The sequence below is a fragment of the Centropristis striata genome, chromosome 8, assembly GCF_030273125.1.
Source record: "Centropristis striata isolate RG_2023a ecotype Rhode Island chromosome 8, C.striata_1.0, whole genome shotgun sequence".
Lineage (NCBI taxonomy): Eukaryota > Metazoa > Chordata > Actinopteri > Perciformes > Serranidae > Centropristis > Centropristis striata.
This window is the reverse complement of record NC_081524.1, coordinates 24040176-24061982: the sequence shown is the minus strand read 5'-3', so window position 1 is coordinate 24061982 and position 21807 is coordinate 24040176. Positions and strand designations below refer to the sequence as shown.

The window sequence follows — 21807 nt, the reverse complement described above, 5'->3', positions numbered from 1 at the left end:
TGTGACGCATTCAGGTTAAAAACTTTGTGTAAAGTGTTGAAGTGTGAGCTCCATAGCAACAGTTCCTGAAGTAACTAGAAACTCAAAGCTATCTGCTGATTGGACAGTGAGGAGAAGACAGGGGGTGCTGTCATTCAACACCAGCCTTTTACACAATTGCCAGTGATGGAAGAAGTACTGAGATCTTTCACTTGAGCAAAAGTAGCTTTAACAGTGTTAAAATACTCTAACAGGTAACAGCCCTGCATTCAAATGTTACTTAGGAAAAGTACAAAATACCAGCATGGAAATATACCAAAATCAATAGTACTCATTATGCAGAATGGAATCCAGAATAATATATTACATTATGTAATCATAATTATTGAAGGTGCAGGCTTATTTTAATTGCTTAATGTACTGTGGGGTAGCTTAATATTTAACTATATAGCATTATTAGTTAATGTATAATTTATTGTATTAATAATTATCTTATCAAACAAAACATCAAAATGAACATTAAATAAACTGATTTAAGGGGAAATGCAGCAAATCTTCACATTTGGAAGCTGTTATAAAACAATCCTCTTAAAATGTTTCTAAAACAATTTATGAGTTGCCAATTCTAATAATTTACTTTGAATGCAAAAATCTTAATTTGTAAATTAAGTAGAACCTTAAAAAGTGATTGGCAGTCCGTGTCCTAGAGGTTAGGAATCGGGCTTGTAACTGGAGAGTTCAAGGACTCAAGGACTGAAGTGCCCTTGAGCAAGGCACCTAACTCCCCTGCACAGCTCCCCGGGCGCAGTAATGTGCTGCCCACTGCTCCTTGTGGTGTGTTCACTTGTGTGTAAAAAAGGATGGGTTAAATGCAGAGGTTGAATTTCCCCATTGTGGGATTAATAAAGTAATCTTCTTCTTAAAAAGTACAATATTTCACTCTGAGATGTAGCGAGGTAGAAGTAGCACAAAATGGTACTACTCAGGTAAAACACAAGAACATCAAAATTGTACTTAAAGTACTTGAGTAAATTTACTTTGCACCACAGACGATTGCTAAGTGATGTTTTCCCCAAAGATAATCATTAGAGTTGAAGTAGGCAACATCTGCAGGTTAAATCGACAGGAAACTCTCCCAGCCGGCTTTGAAAAATATCTGGTTTTGATGAAAGGTGAAAAGTCACAAGCAACGGTGGAATACCAAACATTAGAAATACTCCAGTGAAAGTAAAGGTCCAATACATTAAGTAGCTTAAGAGTAGGCCCAAAGTCGGAGCCACTTCTGCAAAGATGACAGGAAGCCAGGGTCCAGTTTATAAACAACGTTCATTTAATTTTTTGTCAAATAAAATTAACACATTAAAATGCCCTTGCGTCTTTCAAATTCTTTCTTTTGAAATCAAAAGGATTGATACTGGGCCTTTATGACAGATAAAACGGGTATTTCACTGCATGTAATAGCTGCAACTTTTAGTGCAAATACTATGGCTACATTTTATGGCTTTTATACAACATGAAGAAGAGCTGGAGCCTTTCATCATGCAATCAATGTGGTTCAAGAAATGTTAAAATCTGTGTAGCAGAATTAATGGTTTAAAACAATGTTATTATTAATGTTATTATCTGAAGGGTGCATGCTGCAGGAGGATAAACCACTGACTTCCAAAGAGAGGGACCAACAGGACAGCGTTAGTATGAAGTCTTCCTCCTTTTAGGCCTGGAAGGGAGGCAGAGGAAACTGGAGTCAGCCAGGCCAATGCATATGTCAGCCATTTATCAATATTATATTATTAAGTAACACTCTACCAGTGGTGGAAGAAGTATTCAGATCTCTTACTTAAGTAAAAGTACTAATACCATACTGTGAATTTACTCCACTACAAGTCCTGCATTCAAAACTTACTGAAGTAAAACTACAAAAGTATCAGCATCAAAATGTACTTAAAGTATCAAAAGTAAAAGTATTCACAATGCAGAATGAACAAACTCTCAGATTGTTCAAATATATTACTGTATTATTATTTTTGATGCATTTATGCAAGCTTTAATTTACTGTTGTCAAGGTAGGGCAAATTATAAACACTTAATATACTTTTGTGGTTCAATTAATAAAAATGTGCAATTATTTTATTGCTTCATCACTTGTATTATGTTTTTATGTTAAAACTCAACATGAAAAGTAACTAAAGCTGGAGTAAAAAAGTAGAACATTTGCCTCAAAATGTAATAGAGTAGAAGTATTAAGTAACATAAAATAAAAAAACTCAAGTCAAGTACAAGTACCTCAAAATTGTACGTAAGTGAGTAAATGTACTTAGTTACATTCCACCTCTGCACTCTACATTAAGTTGACTTAACTTGTCATAAGCAGTACTTTCTGGAACAGTTGTATAATGTCTTGTGAGTGGTTAAATGATTTACTTCTAATATCTGGTGCTTTGGGTCCGATTTCTTCTGGTCCGTACGTTTTGGTCCCGCTTCAAAATGTATTTGATAGCGATGTCCATTTTGGACCCCGGGTCGCAGGTTGACCTCTTGCCCCGAAGGTAGTCGACATATCTGTACACAAAAGGGTAGAGTGGTCGGCATCAATATCTGCTGCCATAACTAACACCAAGATCCACAGCAAGTTACTAATGCATTCTATAATACCCGATTTTGTCCTTGTCTTCCGACTTGTACAGATCCTTCAGTCTCTCTGATTTGAAACGCCCAAACCCAACAAGGGCGTTTCCCTTTGGGCCTGACTCGCAAGATCTGTTGTAGGCACGCTGAAATCTGACTTCTTGCTCAACCTCGCGGTAAGCCATTGCATATCGGGTCAGGCAATCCTTCAAATGAAAAGAAATTTGTGTTACTTTCACAGCTACGTGGTGCCGTTAAATTAAAAACACTTTGTCAGGCAATGTGGAACCAGCTAATATAACTAAGCAGTCTCTTTTTACATATATGTGCATCTCAATAAATTAGAATTTGATGGAAAAGTCCATTTCCAGTAGCTCAAGTCAAATAGCCCCAACCAAGTATTGAGTCATAAAGATGGACAGACTTTTCAGAGGCCAACATTTCCATATTAAACATACTTTTTAAAATTGGTCTTTTGTAATATTCAATTTTTTGGAGACACTGAATTTTATGTCTTCATTTGATGTAAGCCATAATCATTATAATAGGAAGAAATGAATTAAATGAAGACATGAAATGTTTCATTCTGTGTGTAATGGATCTATATAATGTGTTATTTCCACTTTTTAAAATTGAATTACTGAAATAAATACACTTTTCAATGATATTCTAATTTATTTAGATGCACCATGTGTGAACCTGCAAGCTTAATAAAACTTTGACATAAATACAAAGCTGGTATTATAATAGGCATTTCTGTTTTTAAAAGTGGAACAATTCAGTGGACAGTGGTACTAAAAAATATTTTTGCTGTTTTAACAGAGCGTATCTAGGACAGGTCCAGAGCAGTCTGGCAAGGTTGTCTACACGCTTTTATTATTGAAACTTTTACGCCTGCAAGGTCTTTGTCAGGAAGTAATCCATGTGAAAAAAAACAGGCTATATATAAAATAAATAGCTACACAAACATCAGTACCTCACGTTTAGTGTTCAACTGCAGACTAATGAGGAATAAATTTAAAAAATAGAAATAGCTGTATGACACAATTTATAAATCACTCCAATTCGTACTTTTGTACCTTGTCGATATGCATTTGAAAGGCCAATATAGGCCGATAATATTGGCCAACAAATGGATCTATTGGGCTCTATTAGACAGCATCTTCTTTTTGTAGTTTACCTTGTTGGCCATCAGCGGGCTCTGATCCCTTGTTGTCTGTCGCTGCTTCTCATGTTGAGCCAATATGAAAGCAGTGTAGTCCAAATCATTCTCCAGCAGCCATTTGTTGGTTTGACCTTTGTATTGGCCAAACTGAATCATACACCTGCTCAGAACGAGCCTTTCATTATCAGGGTCCCCGCCCTCAGAGACAACACGGGCCTTTGCGTCAGCCTCCACCTCCTCTGGCTTCTTCATAGGATCTCTACGTACAGCTGCCTGTAAAGGCAGCCGGCTGGCTGCATAATTCTTGGCTTCCTGTGAGGGTTTCGTCTCCAACCCCCCTGTCAAGGTCTTACGAAAGGTAGGGTCACCTTTCTAAAGAAGAGGAAGACATATAGAAAACACAGATGTGAGTTTTAATTTTAAGAACCACTATTTTAAGAAGAATATTTGACTTTCATTATGTAAAGTTAAACTCACGTCCATGCAGGCTTTGGTTTTTGAATCTGTAAAGAAAGATAATTGGATGGTTACAAGTATTAATGAGACGTAAGATAGTAATTGCTAAAAAGTCCCCCAGCCCCTGACATTAGACCAGCAAAGAGTTTTCCTGGTCAAGAGCCAGTCCTTTGGCAGTCAAACACATGAAACTGATTAGAGATTAGGCTCCAAACGGGCCCTGGAACTGCCTTGGTCAAAAGGGGTTATATGTACACCTAAAAATTCACCATGGCAGCATTTTTCTGGCAAAAAAAGGGAAGACATCCAAGCATCGACAGCTAGATAGGTATTGCCAGTTGATCAAACCTTCAAACCATCGTCGACTGTCAATTTAATTGACCATCGGCTCAAGCCTAATCCACTACTGATGATTAACATCATCCCACATGAAGAAAACACAAGAGTCTCAGCTGTCCACTGATACCCAGTTTATGTCATTCAAAGCCTGTTTAGGGACCTCATTATGCACGAATATTCAAATATAGCAAATTTGTACTACATGAGGAAAAACTATGTGGATTTGGCCTTAAATTGCATATTATTAGCATAACGACTTGTGGGAACGCAGAGAGCCTATTATTATTAAGATAGCATGACGTCAGAGGTCGAATGACCGCTTTGTTTATAACCATGAAACATAAAAATATAACTTTGCAGCGTTATTTCAACAACTTCCTGACATACTTGGTGCATATAGATTCCTTAGATCTTCTAGTTTCATATGATACCAGTATTGCAGTATATTATTATTACAGTATACAGTATATTCCTAAAATTAAGCCCACTACAGCGTCCTGCAGGCAGCCATACAGTCTCTACTGGACATTTTAAATTGTTGTTATGAATGTTTTTACTCACACAGCGTGTCTGCTTCATTGTTGCAATTAATCTGCCGCAGCAGATCCACAGTCACTTCAGAAGCTTTGGGCTCGGTGAAGGTCGAAACCAGGAGGTCTGTGATCTCCAACACGCTTTTATCTTCCACGTCGGAGAGACACACGCGTGGCTGCTCTCTGCGGTCTCTCAGCTGGTGACGAAACTCAAGAAATAGTTTTTTACTCAGATCCTGCAGGGCTTCCTTTATAGCCCCTTTGATTGTTTTGTGCACCATGCTTTATCCGCATACAGTGCAGCGTCTTGTTTTGGTTTGAGGAGCACGGAGGAAGAGGAGGCTGTACACAACACGTCGTAGTTCAGTTTACACTTGGCGCCTTTCCTGTACGTGGTCTTCTTCTTCTTCTTTTGAGTTTTGTTGGCGGTCGGCAGACCAAAGTACAGCATTACCGCCACCTACTGGACTGGAGTGGTGGAGCAGTAGATTGACAGGAAATTAAGGAGAGAAAAAACAATAAAATAAAAATAAAGTAATAAGAATAATAATAAAATTAAGATAAATGATTTAACGGGAAAAGGGGGGACAATAATATCACATTAAAATATAAAGAGAAATAATTAAATACACAACTAAATTCTCTCTATAAATCCTGTTTCCCTCAGGTAATTAAATAGAGGCTTGTTTTCTTTGCATGATTTTTCCCCAAGAATATTTTCCAGGGTGTTACTGTGTTTCCCATCCTCTAGAAGTCTCTTTCTTTCATCATCTTTCATCTTACATTCTACCAGCACATTTGACGGTTTCTGGTTCATTGCAGTGACTGCAAAGCCCTGTAGGGTGCTTGCCTATTCTATGGAGTGTTTGGTTTAATCCTGTGTCTGATCCTAATGTCTGAGATGGCCATCTCCTCCTTTGAGTTCTTGCTCCTTACTCCGCCAGCCCCAACATGTTTTTGTATACTGTAGAGTCTCCCTGTGTTGCTCAAATCCCAGTGTTCTTGCCAGATCTTTCCCACATGGTCCTTTATTATTGTCTTTGCCTCTCCTCTTCTTAGTTACTGTATATTGTGCTTTTTCTTTGGTATTTTATGGCAGCTAGCACCCAGTGTTGCAATACTGCCACCTACAGGTTCCATCCTCTCCATTCATCATCTTACATCCGTTTGTCAAGTCCAGTCACAGTTAAAAATGTAATTATCTCTTCGCCTCCCTTGTGCACAATCTCCATATTCTCATATGCTCTTCACATTTTCCTTCCACTCGTCTGTTGATATGCAAACATTACTTGTCTTTCTTGTGTAAAAATCTCTGCCTCCTGACCAGTGGTGGAAGAAGTATTCAGATTCTTTAATTAAGTAAAAGTACTAATACCACACTGCAAAATGACTCCACTATAAGTAAAAGTCCTGCATTCAAAACCTTACTTAAGTAAAAGTACAAAAAGTACTGCTTTTATAAAATCAGTGTTTTTATTTAGTAAAGACAGGGCTTGTTTAATTACTTAAAATACTGTTATAAGATTTAATTAAAAAAAAAAGTCTAATCACTTTAAATTGTTCATATATTTTATGTTAAATCTCAACCTGAAAAGTAACTAAAGCTGGCAGCTAAATGTAGTGAAGTAAAAAATACAATAATTGCCTAAAAATGTAGTGGAGTAGAAGTAAAAAGTTACATAAAATGGAAATACTCATGTAAAGTACAAGTGCCTCAAAATTGTACTTAAGTACAGTACTTGAGTAAATATACTTAGTTACTTGACACCACTGCTCCTGACAATAGTCACACAATCCTGTTGGATGTTTCCCCATAATGTGCTGTTCAGGTTACTATGGCCGATCCTCAGTCCGCTCTTATCTTTTATTTCCTGTTTCTTAACATATTTACTCGAGTGCAGATGGCTTCCTTTTGTCTTAGTATCTCAGTGCTGTTGCTACTGTTGATTTACTTTTTTTCCCTCTGATTAAATTTCTGCCTTCAAGTTTGTGGCCGAATACTCCCGAAAAATTACCCCCCAACCCTGGTTGGAGTCTAATTTTTTGGACTACTTAGCCTACAGGCACAAATACTTTGAAGTTATTTTGCTGTAAGAGTAATCCTATCACACAGATCCTTCCAGAGAACAAGAATAAGCATTTTCGCCTAACTTGGACATGGGATTTAAACCATTTCCTCCATAAGAAGTTCATGAGTCTGATGTTTTTAGACTAAGTACTTCTTAGACTATGGCACAAATACTCTGTGTACTTTTACTGTGTAGTTTTTGAGTAATCGTACGTCACAGTTCCTTTAAGAAAACAAATATTAGCATTTCGCCTAACTTGGACATGGGATTTAAACCATTTCTTCCGTAAAGCTCAGTATCAAGAGATGTTTCACTGCAACAAGAGAACAGAAATAAGCATTTATCTCATTTTGAGGCGCATTAAAATAAATGACATACTACTAGTAAAATTCCTTTAAGAATAAGTAAGTAATGAATAAAAAAACGTTTCTTCCATCCAGTTGAAGTACTTTGTACTTGTATGAAAATACAGGACAGGGACACTTCCACAATCGAGCATGCATGACAAGACGAAAATAAGAGTTAATGAAATAACTGTAGAAATATAAGTAATTTGGATCAGAGAGTTTAATTCTCTTGAGCTAAAAAGAACATTTTTCCAGTAATAAGCCCCAGAAAAAAAACCAATCCAAGACATGTAAACATTGAAGATCATTGAAAACTGTTCAAAAAAAAAAAAAAAAAAAAAAGGGAAATGCATAAAAGCAGAAAATAAAAGCAGGTAAAATGTTATTTTGGTCCTAAGTGTTCCCCTCCATGAGTGCTAAGAAAGCACTGTAAACAAACAAATTACAGTTCTGTACCGAGAAAGTGAAAAGACAAACACAGTAAAGACAAAAAGCTTCATATTACACACAAAGCTAAATTCAGATTTAAAGCAATATTGTACTCGCTCCTGTCCTGAAGGACATAATAAATGATACTCAGATCCACCAACAATCATACCATTCAGAAATGTTCGTGTCAGCAATCCCACTACATGAAATGAAATCTAATCACTGCCTAACCATTAGACCCATTACATTCAAACTAAATTAACTTAAATGTAAATCAAGTATTAAACATCTAGCTGAAAGAAGCTAGACCTCCTAATGAAAACAATCAGACTGTCTGACTCTCTGAAGTCTGAAATTACTGATTCACTCCAGAGAGTTAAGTAGTAATTGTGGAAAATTGCCAAAACATGACAGGTCTGCAAATGCAAACCTCACACAAGGTAGAGAGATAAACATAAATAGACTACACCACGATAAATATACTCAAGAGGCAACAAAACGCTGGTGCAGAAAGTGCAAAAGTAGTCTTCCGGTTTCTGTGCAGTTAGTTTGCATCTTGTCAGTACAGTAGTCGTCCTTGGTCACAGTGTGTGTTTGATGCCAGTCAGAGGTTCACGTTTGTTCTGCAGGTTCTGCTGCAGCTCTCTGAACAGATGGTCCCGCTCCTCAGCATCCAACAGGATTTGCTACATTCGAGAAAAACAAAACATCTCATTCACCATCACCAAGTATTCATAATGAATGGGATTTGTTGACAATAAGAACATGAAATAACAAAGTTTTTTTTACACACACACACACACACACCCACACAACCACACAACCACACAACATTACATTACATGTCATTTAGCAGACGCTTTTGTCCAAAGCGACTTACAATAAGTGCATTCAACACACACACACACACACACACACAGGAATATAATAGAGTAATATCGAATAGAGAAACCTGGCTAGAATAAAAAAAAGACAAATTACTGAAATAAAGGTAGAACAAATTATTTTCCACTTTGTTTTATTATTTTTTTTACAAAGAAATGTTCATTAGTGGGCTTTAATGTGCTGGCAGGCTAGCTGTTTCCCCTGAAAGACACACATAATATAAAATATAATACCCCTAATTTACCCTTTATTGGAAGTGTTGCTCTTTACTCTTCTGTTAAACACATTTTCTAGTATTTACTATATAGTATATTACTTTTTCTTTGGATAATTACTGAAGTGGCAATATTTGACAAATATTTCATATTTTGTTGCATGCTGTCGTGTGTGAACTTTACTTATTTATTTAATTAATTGTGCAGAGATAGAGTGAACTGCAACTGCAGGCCGCAACTGATAATTATTTCCATAACTTATTGATCTTCAAATATTTATTTTTGGTTAAACAATTAATCAGTGGGCATATAAAATGGTAGAAAACAATCAAAAATTCCCACAACTATATCTTCTATTCCAATTGACATCTTTAAATGTCATGTTTTTGTGTGCCTAACAGTCCAAAACCAAAACATCCACATATTATCCTCATAATCCAATTATGTTGCATTTTTGCTTGAATGAAAAGCTGACGATCAACCAGCTAACTATACTACATCATATACCTGATTCAAGCTACTCATACAACTGTGTGTATGTATTTCTTCTTACTTTTGGGGGCTTGGGAAGAAAGGGGGGGACACTGTGATGGGTGGGAGATATAATTCATACATTTACAATGTTACAATTCTGCTTTTTGATATTTTCAATGAAGTAAATGTTGGTTTTAGGCATTATTTATTCACTCAGAGCTGATATGGCTTTGTGAGAAAATAAAACACTGGTTGTAAACACGCACTTGCACGCACTGAATATGAAGATAATAAGCGGCAGATTTTTGCACTTTACCTCGATGAGTTTGTCTCTCTTCTCCAGGCTGTTCCTCAGTTTCCTTTCCTCTCTCTCTCTGTCCTCTCTGCTGTTGTGCCAGGCTCTATCCGCCTCCTTTTTCTCCTTCTCCTTCTCCCTCAGCTCCTGCTGGGTGTTTTTGAGTTGATCTGTCAGAGAGGACACCGTCTGACTGTAACTCTTCTGCTGATTCTGGTGAAAAACAAAAAGTAATCGTTAAAGAAGCTGTTGCTGTCTTTTTAAATAAATTCTAGAAAAATGTTATAGTGTGTGTGTGTGTGTGTGTGTGTGTGTTCATTTTTCAGTGTTCTTGGTTGTGAGTTAATCAGACCTGCACCATCCCTGTAGTTATGCTGCTGATTTTCTGCAGAGCTTATTCATCATTATTTCACTATGGCACTATGTGTTCTTAAGCATTTTGTTGCTGCTTGATCTCAGTTTATAGACTAGTTCAACATTTTGGGGAAAAAAAGCATTCTCACCAGATGAGAACGTTAATAAAACTTCTTCTTCTTGAACCTACACCAGCAGTAAGTTAGCTTAGCTTAGCATAAAGACTGGATGTAAGGGGAAACCGCTAGCCTGCCAGCACATCTAAAGCTCACTAATGAACATTTCTTTGTAAAAGAAAGTTTAAAAACATTTGTTCTACCTTTATTTAAGTAATTTATGTCTTTTTTAATCCCAGCCGGGTATCTCTATTCAATATTACTTATCCAAAAAGTTGCGATATTATCTATAGTGTAAATAATCCTTTGTCACCTATATTCAATTAAATGTTTAAACACTTAAAACCTTTTTTTGTAAATATACACTCTGTGAAATGTCAAAAATATGTATTTAAAAAAATATATATATTCACCCATATTTATCCAGTTATCTTGTTTTGCTTGACCAAAAGTAAAAAAAAAAAAAAAACAACCCCAAAAAACGGGTTTTTCAATGACAAAGAAAAACCTTATGTTGTGATTTGAGAATCTGAGAAAGTTTGGCTCCCCCCCCCCCCCATATTTTGGCTTATATAAAACAATGGAAACAATTAATAAATTACCAAAAATGTTGCAGATAATTTTCCTGTTGATTGATTAACCAAATAATCAAAGTTTTTTACTTCATACCATGCAATCATAGTCAAAATAAGTCTTAAGTTTCTGACCATGTAAATTATCTATTTATGTCCTTAATATACAAAACTTCCCAATCCCCTCCTGGTGAATGTCTCACCTGCACCATGTCCTGGTACTCCTGCAGGGCTGTAGTTAGTTTGGTGACCTCGTTGCACAAGGTGGCGCTGTTTCCCTCTCCATCTGCTGCCGACCCCTGACCACAGAAACACAGTCAGAGAGCATGCAAAGGAAAATGACATGTTGTAACAGTTTCCCTCTATCAATAAAACAGAGCAAAAGCAAACTTTGTTGCATTTGTTTGAAGGTGGAAGACATTAAATGAACAGTTATATGACTCTATATCCCTTTGTGAAGTGAGGGAGACGTGTCAGTTCCCCCTAACCGCAGCAAAAATATCACCTGCACGTCTTTCTGACAGCTCTCCAGCTCCTGGATCAGAGCCTCCTTCTCCTGCAGGACAGTAGCCAGGGCCCGGTCCCTCTGTCTCCACACCTCCCTCTCTTTCTCCACCTCCTTCAGCAGCCGATCCTTCTCCCCCAGAGCCACTCGCAGTTCCTGGAGCAGGGACAAGATGCACATGTAGAGTGAACTGTGCATGGGTCAAAGTGAGAATGGTCTCCCCTCAAAAACGATGTTTGTACAGGCAGCAAAATACGACCCATTTTTACATTTTATACTGTCCTCCAATCCCCTCTAGCAGCCGTAGTAATTATGAATGGCGGCGATGTGGACTATAAATGGCAGAAGTCCCATTCGGGCTGGGTGGGAGTGGTGGTGGATGGGTCATACAGACGTCAGACTTTCACCCAGGAGAATGAACAAAGTAAACGATGTGATTTAAACATCACTGAACTTCCGTGCCTCCCGTTGTAACGTAACTATATCACTTCCGTTAGTGACGGCCTTTCACTTATGGCATGTAAGTACATTTATTCACTGTTTAAACTGTCTTTTATAACACCTTGCCAGGAGGTTTTTTGCTCAAACCTAGATCACTGGTTGTGTAGCCTAAATTCAACAAAACCGCTACTTTTTAATTTCTTTTTACAACAGCCAACCTTACTTTTTGGTTGTAGTCAAAGCGCCCTCGTAACTACATCACTTAAAGCATTTATGAACATTTTATTCACTTTTTAAACAGTCTTTTATAAAGCCTTACCAGGAGGATTTTTGCCCTACACCTAAGTCAGTAGTTTTGTAGCCTCAATTAAACTAAACTTTTTTTCTACAGCAGCAAACCGTACGTGTATGTATAATGACATGTGTGCTATTTTTAGAAAGATCCGCCCTGTACTGCAAAATGACAAATGTGTACATGGGTCGTTATGTGTGGTATTGACAAACGACCTATTCTGTGGTTGAGGTTGGAGATCTGGTTGGTCAAAGTACAGCTGTACACGTGTGTGTGTGTGTGTGTGTGTGTGTGTGTGTGTGTGTGTGTGTTCGTACGTTGATAATATCCTGGTTGCACTGCAGCACACTGTTGAGTGTGTCGAGGTCTCTCTCTCGGTCTCTTCCAGCCTTCCTCAGGGCCTCGATCTCTGTCTCCATGCTCTTCTCCTTCTCCATCGCTTCAGACCTCAAAGTCTGCAGGGCAGCCTACAGAGCAAAAAACATATCACATCAAGATTTGAGACACACAGTTTAGACTTCAGATTTACTTATTTAGTCAAATGATCAAGTTGACTTTAAGCAAAATTCATAATGTTTCCAGATTCAGCCTTTTCAGTGCTGGGTTTGCTGCTTTTCTCTGTTAATGATCACTCACCACTAAATATTTTGTAGTTTTGTACTGTGTGTTGGACAAAACATGAAATTTGAAGCCGTTGAAGAAGTTGTATCAATTGATTGGGTTGATGTCCACTGAAATGGCCCATGATGAAGTTTACTTTGATAATGAAAGGCCAAGCACAACCGGAGATAAGGTCAAATATTTTTAGAATAAAAATATATAACTAGATGTTATCCTTATTTACCTCTTATACGTTATATTTGCAAACTGTGTTCGCATTGCAACATTTAAAATTCTTCATTGAGCATGATTGTATTGTGAAATAAACAAAAATAATTTTCAAAAATGTGGATCCAGTAAGTCAAAGGGAAAATAGGTTGTGCTAAAAAAAAAGATACCAACATTTAAAGGCAAAATGGCCCCAAGACTCCAAAGGGTTAATTATTTATTACAAATTTGCACCAGATAAGCAGAAGGAAATGGATGGATTGAAAGTGATTTTTCAATTCACAATTTTTCAAGTCTGTCTAAAAACAATATCATTGGTCTCTATTAGCATTCAAAAATGTTGATGGTGAAGATGTTGATCTTTTTGTTATTTAACGACAGAAATAAGTGAGTCAAAAGTCAATGAACAGTTTCCACAGAGCTGGACGAAACTGCTGACTTGTAAGACTGGTAAAACTTTCTGCAGGCCCGAGGTAAAAAAAACTAAAACCAATCACAAGATCTGCCCTGCTCATACAAAAGCCTTGAGGGGCAGCAGCTCTGAGTCTGATGATTATCAGCAAAGGTCTGTCTGCTCATGCAGATAACTGCTACGCTTCTGTGAGTGAGTAATAAGTGTCGTGGTGAGCAGCACTAAGCATGTCAGTAATGAGGATAAAGCAGGAACCAGCTCTAACCTTGTTGACGGAGAGAGTGTCTTTCAGAGTCTCAGTCAGTTTCTCAGTCAGCCTGTCGGCCAGCTCGGTCCCAGCTCCCCCCTCCACACACAGCCTTCTCATCAGACCCATACACTCCTGGAAGAGAGGAAACATCTGTCTGCTGATGACTACTGTTGACCTACTATCTCCTCCTAAAATACACTGCAAACAACCCCCAATTCTCAATCAAAGGGGGCAAACAGTCACTTATTGATAATCATTAATAGGCTGTAATTCATTCAAACGGCCTCTGTTTCAGATAAAGTCTTTGATAGGACAGTCCTGTTTGCTTTAGATGTTCACATTCATCCAGAGTGAATTGCAATGAGTGCAGCTGCCAGATAAAACTCCAGTTTTTAAATCTTCAACCTAACAAGTAGCTAAAAATAAAAGCGCAGTCATGATCAAAGCTTAACAAAACATACTTCAGTGACACTGGTACAATGTGGTGGGCAGACAAAGCAGTTTTGGCGCTGCCACTTTAAGGGCGTGCAGTGACTTCAAAGACAAACAACATTCCTGTGAGCTTTGAGCCAGAGCTGCAGCAGAAGATCCCACTGCTGCATGCATGACTGAGTCCTGTCTGCCCTCATCACCTCACCCACCTGGATCAGACGCTCCCGGCTTTGCAGAGAGTGACCGAGGCTCTGCAGCAGGGAGCTGCCACCCTCCTCCTGGAGCAACTGGAGGAAAGAGGAAAACAAATCACAGTGGTTCAATTGTGTTGATGTTTCAGGGGTACTCCAACATACTCCAGGCTCTACGAAGTTTATTCAAAACACCACTTTGTCCAACAAGCAGCCCAAACCCTAAATATATTACATTTACTTGGGACATGTTACCAATGCTGAGTGATTTAAATTTATTTGAGAATCTGTACTTAACTTAGCTTAGCACAAAGACTGGAAACAGGGGGAAACTGTTAGCATAGCACTTGTTAGCATAGGCTAGAACAAGGAGAACGTGTGAAACTGTCAGCGTAGTTTAGCAGAACAACTGGAAACGGGGATACATAAAACAGAAAAGGTGTTCTGGCATATAGGTTTCTTCCAGAAAGCCCTGAAGGCTAACGTCTCCAATGTACGCAGACTGCCTTCATTAAGTACGTTCAGCCTGTTGTTTTTTCCCAGCTGTCATGTCACATTCAGTTCTGTACAAAACTAGCCTATACAAGCCCTGCACATAAGCTTAATTACTCAACAGGCTGTAATTTCTGAAGAATTAATGGTTGTTTATGTGGCTATCATGGTCTGAAAACTCCCTTAATGAGATCGTAACGTATAATAAAGCACAGCTGAGCTGACAAAGCTGCTGATAAAAGATCTGTGCATAGATGTACTGACCACCTGTTTAAGCCTGCTGTTACTTTAACATATTTCACATTAATTCTCAATAATATTAAACTAAATCAGAACAGGGGCCGTTGTGTTGCTGACACAGATCAGGTCATGTGGACTATGCAAAGCAGCTGAGATGGTTTTAATGATATTCTCTATCATAAGACTACTGAGCTCGGGGCAAACTCCACCGGCCGGGAGGATTCCAGAGAGAGGCTCTGTGTGTGTGTGTGTGTGTGTGTGTGTGTGTGTGTGTGTGTGTGTGTGTGTGTGTGTGTGTGTGTGTGTGTGTGTGTGTGTGTGTGTGTGTGTGTGTGTGTGTGTGTGTGTGTGTGTGTGTGTGTGCGCGCGTGTGTGCCTTTATCTGCACCTGTAAATGAGGAAATGCCGACACACCCTTTGACAGACACAATAACACAGTACACCCTCTCCATTCCTTTCATAACGCTGTATTTGTGCTCAGTCAACATTCACAAAGTGTTTTTGGAGCTGTTTGGACATGTGACTCAGAAGCTTTTGTGCGGAGTTGCAACGTGTAATAAACCTGCTTTTCTTGTGTTAAAAAAAAAAAACAACTACGACATGGTGGTCTGTTACATCACATCTTCCCTGACATCTCAGTTTTATCCCCCCATGTTTTATTTTTAGATTATCATTGGGTTATACATTTAGTTATTAGATTTGTGTATTTTTACCTACAAATTGTAACTTCAAATGTATGTACAAGTTTTTTTTGATAAACAACACATTAACGCTTTTAAAAGGGGGCAGTTAGCTCAATTGCTTACAGTCAGCAGCTGGTTAGCTTAGCATAAAGACTTGAAATGGGGGGAAAAGCTAGCCTGGCCCATTAGCACATTGAAAGCGCTTTTGTTGAATCCATTACAGCATTTCTGCAGGTTTCAACAAGTTAAATTTACAATTGTGTAAGGTCATTATGAATGCATTTGAAGACCTATTTTACATCCATGCTGACAAAAAAGTATGAAGGATATGAAGGAAAATAGAATTAATCTATTGATGAAATCTACCAAACCAAACTTCATTTTCTAAGAGGTCTTGTTCTTGCCACATTTTGAGGTTTTAGTGACATCAGAATCAGGGACCATAGTTTGAAACTGCTCAGTTATGTCTAATGTGACTAATGTTTAGCTACGGTGTGTAAAGTCCACATTCACTTTTAATGTTGGCGTAGCTCCAAACTCTGTCCAGAGGTCGCTCTACCAGAGCTGCAGAAGCTAATGTTGTCAAAGTCGAATTTATTTATGGAACACATTGTGCTCCACAAGGCCAACAGTAATACATGTGCAATGACAAAGTACAAGCATAAATCTCATCAAATAAATGTATTTTTATTAATGATGCATGCACACAAAGGTACGTAAAGTGCAACATCATTCAGGTAAAAAAAAGTCTACTTTTAAAGAAAGTGTTGGACTAAGTGGACTTTGGTGGTGTGAAAACAGAACAATATTTAGTGATGGCAGACGTTTACTGGTAGCTCTTATCAGCTTTATGTTGATGTGAATTTTTTGTTACACTTTAATAACTTTTTACCCAAAGTTCCAAACTGGAGCATTTTTTGCACAAGGTGCAGAAAGCATCAAATCTGTCTGGACTTATCAGGCTGCACAATTTGCATGAGAGGTTATTGGTTCCATTTTGGTTTTGTTCTGTTATTTTTTACAGCATAATCTATCCAAAATGTTTCCCCTAAAACACATTTAAAAGCGAGACTGAAATATATGAAGCTTTAACATTTAACGTTAACTTCACAATCCAGTGAATTTTTAAGACCTGACGAAATAGTATTTTAAGATAATTGGATTTGAGACTTTTTTATGGACCTCAGAAATGTTACAGCATGCAAAACCTGTTTTAATGTGCATTTGGGCATCTGAATAATGTTTTAAGGCAGACTTGAATAATGGTGTTCTTTAATAAACGGGCTTTAAAGATTCTGGTAGGCTGATTTTATTACCTTTGGACAGAGCTAGTCCTACCCCTATTTCCAGTCTTTATGCTAAGCTACGCTAATAAACACACATCCCAAAGTGTCAAACTACTCTATCAAAATGTTATCGTGTGAGAGAGAACAAACTGAATACCTACAGGCACCCAGTCCTCTGATCCGTTGGCTTCAGTTGGTTTGCTCTTCCCGTGTTTCAGCTCGGCCTCCAGGGTCCTGATGCGGGACACAGCTTGGTCCAGCTGGCCTCGCAGGTGCCTGACAGCGTGGTGAACCTTATCACTTGTGCTCTGAAATGACAAATAATTTCATAGTAAACATGTGGGAATGTTACAGCTTCCAAGGTTTCGAAACCAGAAATGTTTGGACTCTCAAAGTATGTAATTATACCACAATCAAGTTCTATTGACATTGTTAATTTAACTGTGTATAGTAACTTTGTTTGTGCTGAATGTTTGGATCATGATTATTTAATGCTTACTCTAGAGTAAAGGATTGACAGAGGAGTTATCGAGCTATTAGCTAGCTTAACTCATCGGGTTTGAGACACCAGGGGATAAAAGAAATATAACAACATGATCGCTTCATTGTAAATATTACAGTATTTTCAGTTTACATGATTGGTTGTGTAGATGAAACACCAGATTTTGTGAAAATTTTCCGAGGAGTATCTTGAAATTCAACCTTAAACACATAATTAAACATTTTTACAAAATACTTTGTACAGACCCTGATGTACGGACAAATGGTTTGTGTTATTGTTAATGACTAATGCACACTACACAACTTCAGTTCTGATTTTCCAGTTTTTGGAGTTCCTTGAAAAAAAAGTCCCAGACGAAGGTTAATCGGCTCCTGGCCTGGAACTCACAAATTTAGTGAACAGTTAAAGACACAGGCCGTGAGGGGAGCTTTAGCCAATCAGAGCATACGGCAGAGGTTGATGGAAAAGCTGGGGGGGTTCTTGCAACAACAGGAACTTTACTGTACGTGTTTGGAAAAAAAGTAGTTGCATCACCAGGAGAAAACAGGCCATAAATGGTAAAGAGGTGTGGACACAGGCCATTTTGTTAACACGTGCCAAAAATGATGTCTCTCGTCATGTAGTATGAAAACCACAACAACTTGAAGACTTCAGATTACAAGACACAAGCTCACAAATTCACAAGCTTTGCAGTGTGAACAGTGCAGCGATCAGAGGAGTTTGAAGGTTGTGTAGTGTGAACCAGGCATTAATAACAACACAAGTGAAAGTGTAGTACTAATCTTGTTGAACTGTTGGACTGACTTCATTTGCTCCCGGATTCCCTGTTGCAGCACACTGTGTCAATATTTACAGCACACTCAGCATCTGCTCAGAGTTCTTCCAATCATTTATAAGACATTTTGAAAAAAAAAGACTCACCTCTCGATGAAGAGGCATGAACTCGTCCCTCAGCTCTGACAGGACATCTCCATCCTCTTCATCCATTTCCTCCGCTCCGTTCCCCACACTCCCAAAGTTCAGCACCCTGTTCACAGAGGGTGACACCATCTCTCCAACTTTTCCCGAGTACCTCCCCTCCTTCCTGCCCAGAACTGGGATCCTACTCCCTGATGGCGAACTGACAGGCTTCCCTTCAATACTTCTCAGCTCCTTCAGCACAAAGTTGGCCGACTGAGCATCCGGAGGGTCGAACGGGTCGTTGCCATCAAGGGAGTCGAGGGACTGAATGGACTCTGTGCGGGAGGACGTTTGTAAGGAGAGAGTGGACCCTGCCAGTGAGGATGGGATGGAGCTGCAGGATGACACCCTCTGCCAGTGGAGGGGCATGCTCTGGGACTTGTCCCGCGACAGCGCCAATGGGGAGAAGGGTTGGAAAGGCAGGCAGCGAGGAACCCCACACACAGACTCGTAATCTGAGTCGGACACCCGTAGAGAATCACAGCCTTCACATCCTTTGCCCTTTCTGCATCTTTTACCCGTTCTTACAAAATACGGACACGTGTCCCACTTTTCGGACCAGCACTCGTACTCCGACAGTGCCATATTTTCTTTGAGCATCTCCCTGTAGCCTTCCTTCTCCGCCTCGCCGTCCTCCTCGCTGGTGCTGCCCCTCCCCTGGGAGTCCCGCGGGTGTCTCTGGTGGTAGTTTTGGCGCACCCACTGTCTGATCTTGTCCCTCTCCTGCATCAGCTTCTGAAGCCTCTCCGACGAAAGCACCTTCACCCTGGAGATCACCGAGTCGAACTTGAAAACCCGCTCGAGGACACACACGCATTTGCCACAGACAAACTCCCCCTGCCCGCCGCCTCGTGGTACAGACTGCCCCAGTATGTGAGTCAACACCGAGAGCACATCCATCCCTTTGGACGGGGAGCTGAGGGATAACTGGGACCTGGAGAGAGACCCTGAGGAGCCCAGAGATAACGTGCTGCCTGTGAAGAGAAATAGAAAGTTAACTTCAGACTCTGTGACTAAAATCTTGGTTTCCTGACGCTCCAGACTCACCCCAGGGGCTGCTCTGCGAGGACCGGGACAGGCTTCCTCCTCTCAAGGAGCCTGTCGGAGTCTGAGGCTGTCCCGTCTTCTTATTTTGGCCCCCAAACAGCCACCGCCTCTGGTTTCCCTGCAGAGCCCCGCCACATATTCGGCACAACTCATTTTTACCTTTGGAGGACATCGCGGACCGAGGGCTGATACTATCCCCTTTGTTATCCGATAGATGTTGGAAACTCTCTGTGAATGAAAGAACAGGGATGCATTTACAGGAAACTGTGTCGGGAAAACACACGGGGTCACAAGATGACATGTGAGCACCTCACAAAGCTGCTTCCTCAGATAAACTATACAGTATTTCACATTAAGATTCTTAAGATTAAGATTTCAGCCTCCAAAAAATATTCAAATGAAACAATCACACTTAAAATTAACATGCAAAAAAAAAAAAAAAACAGGCTTTATTGGGCTTTTTTTTATTAGTTGTTCTACACTCATATTTTCTTGGTTCAGGAAAATTTTCGAAGGATTTGTTGGTTATCAAAATACTTACCTCTCTCAGCCTACTAATCTATTTGACAAACAATTGCTTCAGCTCATTTTAACACTTACATAATATAAATGTAGATGCTGGATGTAGAGAGAAGACGATGAGTTCACAAAAAATATTTGGCAACTACTGTGATAACATTTTAATGGTTTAAGGCAAAAAATTTAAATATATTCACGTTTCATGACCTTTTATATTATTTGCCTTTTAATTAACTTGATATATGTGAATTTTACTTTATCGGTCAGACAAAAAAAGATATTTTAAGACGTCACCGTGGGTTCAAGGGAACATATTGTACAGTATGATTTCTTCATTCTTAACAACAAATGATAAATCAAGAATATACTCCATACATTGATATATATTGATACTTTAAACAAAGCCATTAAACAAAGCAACTTCTCAGTGTGGCCTATTCAGAGATTTATTATGTCTACATCAGTCAATTTACAATTCTTAAATTGACCTATTCAAATATTGTCAGTAATTTACATGAAAGAGGGGAATAATTTATTTTATCTTGTGGGTAGAGAGCCGCTGATTTGTAGTTAAATTTGCTGTCACATTATTTAACATAAGAGAGAAGAAAATAGTTGATTCATTTAAGGCAGAAGTCAGGAACAGCTGGTAGTGACTTTTGTTTAAAAAAAAGTTGGAAACACTTAATTTCCCAGCTCTATATGCATCAAAAGAGTGCAAAACGGTGCAAAACAGGTCAGAAAAAGTTTAATAAGCCATCAAATAGGCATTTTTGACTCATTAAAGCCTCTCCCTGGTGATCTGGCTGATGTTTGGCTGGTTTATTGCAGCTCACAGCTGCTGGGTGTTTACAGTAGCTTCCCCACAGGGCGGTACACGTCGACCTTGAGCCACGCTGACAGTAAATTCAGTGTGCATGAATGAAAATTTCTCTTCACCATTTAGTCTCTCCGTCAACCTTTCCCCCACTCACAGGTCAAACACAACACATCATAAGGTCATTTCAGCCCATTTAAGACAAGACAACACAGCTTTGGCTCATGAAAATAATGTTTCTGCGAATGAAAACCGAGATATAAACACAAAAATGTGATAAATTGGCCGCATCCGTGAGCCTTGGTTCCGAAAATACAAAACTTTTTTTCCGGGAAGCACAAGCAGCACACTCCTTTCATCATCCAGTGGAAAACAGTTGAACTATCGAGAATCTGAGTCTATTTTCAGCCACTGAGCTGCAGCGATTCAATGTGGAGGTAACGCCAGCGTGTGAAAGTGGAGCCGCGGTGTTTCGGGACACTGTCAGCCATCAGTTCAACTCAATCTGGTTTTCTCAAACACGCAGACAGCTTTCATACAAAGTAGATTTTAAAAAGTCTTACATTTGAGTCCTCCGGGCTTCACGCGCTGACAAAAGTTTAAAGTCCCACCCGCGAGGAAGACATCTTCATTGTCGTCTCACGCAAAAATAACCAAAAACAAGCAAAAGTTTCTGACATGGAGCCGCGTTTCACCCACTACACCGGAGTAGCAGGAAGAGAGGTGGGTGTCACCTTGCCGACGTCATCGGTTATACCTGTTTAGAGCAGCGCGAGCACAGGGAGGAGGGCTGCAAACACAAAAGCACGAGCACACAGAGCGTGCACAGTAGGGGAGAGCGGGGCCGCACTGCACAGCACAACATCTGTTCACAGCCTCTGAGTGGCAAACAATATTTAACACATTAGTGGTAAATTAGTCACATAATCCGGAGGACAAAAAAAATGTAATCCAATCTGAATACTTTGGGATTAGTTTTTGATTACTACTTTTAACACATTAAAAATAGTCCTCCATGTGCTACAAGAATGGCTGCAGCCTCAAAATGTTCCACAAT

The 21807-nt window shown here is 39.2% G+C and overlaps 2 protein-coding genes across 2 annotated transcripts; both read right to left on the bottom strand.

Moving 5' to 3' along the window:
- Positions 1–1286: 1286 nt before the first annotated feature.
- pycard (PYD and CARD domain containing) lies at positions 1287–5496 on the bottom strand. The gene is made up of 6 exons (XM_059338895.1): positions 5126–5496; positions 4247–4272; positions 3785–4141; positions 2632–2810; positions 2401–2538; positions 1287–1696 (listed from the first exon to the last, which is right to left on the bottom strand). The coding sequence occupies exons 1-5, from the start codon at positions 5376–5378 to the stop codon at positions 2403–2405; spliced, it is 951 nt and encodes a 316-aa protein (XP_059194878.1). The 5' UTR covers positions 5379–5496; the 3' UTR covers positions 1287–1696; positions 2401–2402.
- Positions 5497–7715: 2219 nt separating this feature from the next.
- Positions 7716–21496, bottom strand: si:ch73-95l15.5 (putative leucine-rich repeat-containing protein DDB_G0290503). Its single transcript, XM_059338881.1, has 11 exons — positions 21314–21496; positions 19415–19642; positions 18329–19341; positions 17067–17213; positions 14223–14300; positions 13597–13713; positions 12409–12558; positions 11359–11514; positions 11057–11152; positions 9833–10024; positions 7716–8628 (listed from the first exon to the last, which is right to left on the bottom strand). The coding sequence occupies exons 2-11, from the start codon at positions 19584–19586 to the stop codon at positions 8524–8526; spliced, it is 2226 nt and encodes a 741-aa protein (XP_059194864.1). The 5' UTR covers positions 19587–19642; positions 21314–21496; the 3' UTR covers positions 7716–8523.
- Positions 21497–21807: the final 311 nt, after the last annotated feature.